The 1,994-nt window shown below is 53.3% G+C and overlaps 1 protein-coding gene across 1 annotated transcript in view; it reads right to left on the reverse strand.

The window, feature by feature from the left end:
* LOC103607683 (keratin, type II cuticular Hb5) overlaps positions 1-1,994 on the reverse strand; it is a 7,899-nt gene that overhangs the window by 4,968 nt on the left and 937 nt on the right. Inside the window, exons 2-3 of the mRNA XM_008592160.1 lie at positions 1,830-1,990; positions 75-283 (exon numbers count right to left, since the gene is read on the reverse strand). Of these exons, the coding sequence (XP_008590382.1) occupies positions 75-283; positions 1,830-1,990 (370 nt within the window). The remainder of the gene's footprint in view (positions 1-74; positions 284-1,829; positions 1,991-1,994) is intronic.

Consider the following 1,994-nt stretch of genomic DNA (forward strand, 5'->3'; position numbering starts at 1 on the left):
GAAGCTGCTGCAAGGGGGCTGTGGGCAGAACCTACAATGTTCCCTCTGAATTCCCCCTGGTCCGCCCCACTCACTTCTTCTTGTAGCCCTCCAGCACCTCCTGCACGTGGTTGAGCTCCGAGGAGAGCCTCCCACTGTCGGCCTCCACGCACTCGGCCTCCCGCCTCAGCGTCTCGATGTAGCCACTGAACAGTGGCTCCAGGTTGCTCTCGCAGCAGCGCTGGTTCTGGTAGAACTGCCACTTGGTCTCCAGTAGCTTGTTCTGCTGCTCCAGGAAGCGCACCTGCCATGGGGGTGGAGGAGAGAGACTCAGGGGGATCCTGAGGAAGGTGTCTGGATCCCCAGAGCTCTCTCTGCCCTATAGGGGGCTGGATTAGTAGGGTAGAGCCATGGGGCTGAGTGTCTGGGGCTCAAGGGATCCCATTCCCAGCCCCTCAGGGAGGTGTTTGTGGGTGTGAGAAGGAGAGTGAGCCAGGCTTGAAGCTAAAGTTCTGGTTCAAGTCCCAGTTCTGCCATTTTAAGTGGGCAACTTGATTAACCTCTTGGTGCTCGGTTTTCTCATTCCTAAAGTGGAGAAAATAGTGCTGACCTTAGAGTCACAATGAAGACTGAACAAGTTAGTACATGTAGAGTGCTTAGAACAGTCCCTGACATGTAGTGAGTGCTCAGTCAATTTAATTATGATGATTACCAGTTGTCTTTCACTTATTAATTTACGTAGCAAACACTTATTTAATGTTTACTATGTGGTGTCCGGGCCTGTGCTAAGATAAACACACACACACACATCTGTCTCTGTGTCTATCTTTGTCTCTGTCTCTATCACCTAGCTATCAGTTTCATTCAATTATCACAACCTTATGGGGAGGTAGATACTACTTCCCTCATATTACAGATGGGGAAACTGAGACCCCAAGGTGTGAAATGACTAGCTCACAGTAAGTGATAGAGTCAGGATTTGATGTACCTTGAATCCCTGTGCACGGCCTTTTCCTGCCACCACAGTATGCCTGAGCAGCTCATCTAAACTCTCTCAGCTCCAGTTTCTTATTTGAAAGATGGAGATAATAATACCTACCCCATTGGGTTATTGTCAGGATTAACTAAAATCACTAAAGAGAAAGTAATGACAAGAAGTTCACCTCCTTTGTCCCCAGAACACTGATCCCAGACCCCTGAGCCTGGTCCTGCTACTCTGCTAGAGCAAAGCCTGTGGACACAGAAGGAGCCGTCGTGGAGGTGGCTCCCAGCCTCCTTCCTCAGACCTTCTTGGGAGGCAGCGATTTTCTCACTCTGGCTGCATGAGTGGGCCTCCTCCCACCAGCCTGGCCACCTCTGTCTACATTCCAGCCTTCCATGTAGGTAGAGGCTGCCAAGCCTGGGCTGGTTGGCTGTCACACCTCCTCACCCATTGCTGAATGGCACAGGAAGGACCGGGGAGGCAGTGTGGCTCTGAGGGGTACCCCAGCCACCTCACGTGCTGCCCAGGCCACGAGCCACATGCCTTTTGTTCTCCTGTGATCTCCCACTTTTCCAGCACCCAGTGCCCCATCCAGTTTTTCAGGGACGGCTCTGATATCCAACGTTGTCTTGGCTCCAGAAACACACATACACTTTGGGCCACAGACTAAATTTCTAGACCACACCCGGATCTCAATAAACTTTGCTGGCGTTAAATGATGGAAACGGATCCTCTCCCAATACTGGTCCGCATTCCTTTCCCTCTGCTGTCCCAAACCCGGCGGTCATCGTGTCTCCCCAGCAGACCGGGCCCTTCCAGGGGAGGGCGGGGCAGAGCGCTTCTCTGGACCATCACAGGCCTCACTGACCTTGTCGATGAAGGCAGCGAACCTGCTGTTGAGGCACTTGATCTGCTCCTTCTCCTCGTGCTTCACGCACTGCGCGTTGGGGTCGATCTCCAGGTTGAGGGGCGCCAGGAGGCTCTCGTTGACCGACACGGTGGTGATGCAGGGGGGGCTGGGCCCGCACACGCC

The sequence above is a fragment of the Galeopterus variegatus genome, unplaced genomic scaffold (genome assembly GCF_000696425.1).
Source record: "Galeopterus variegatus unplaced genomic scaffold, G_variegatus-3.0.2 Scaffold7624, whole genome shotgun sequence".
NCBI lineage: Eukaryota > Metazoa > Chordata > Mammalia > Dermoptera > Cynocephalidae > Galeopterus > Galeopterus variegatus.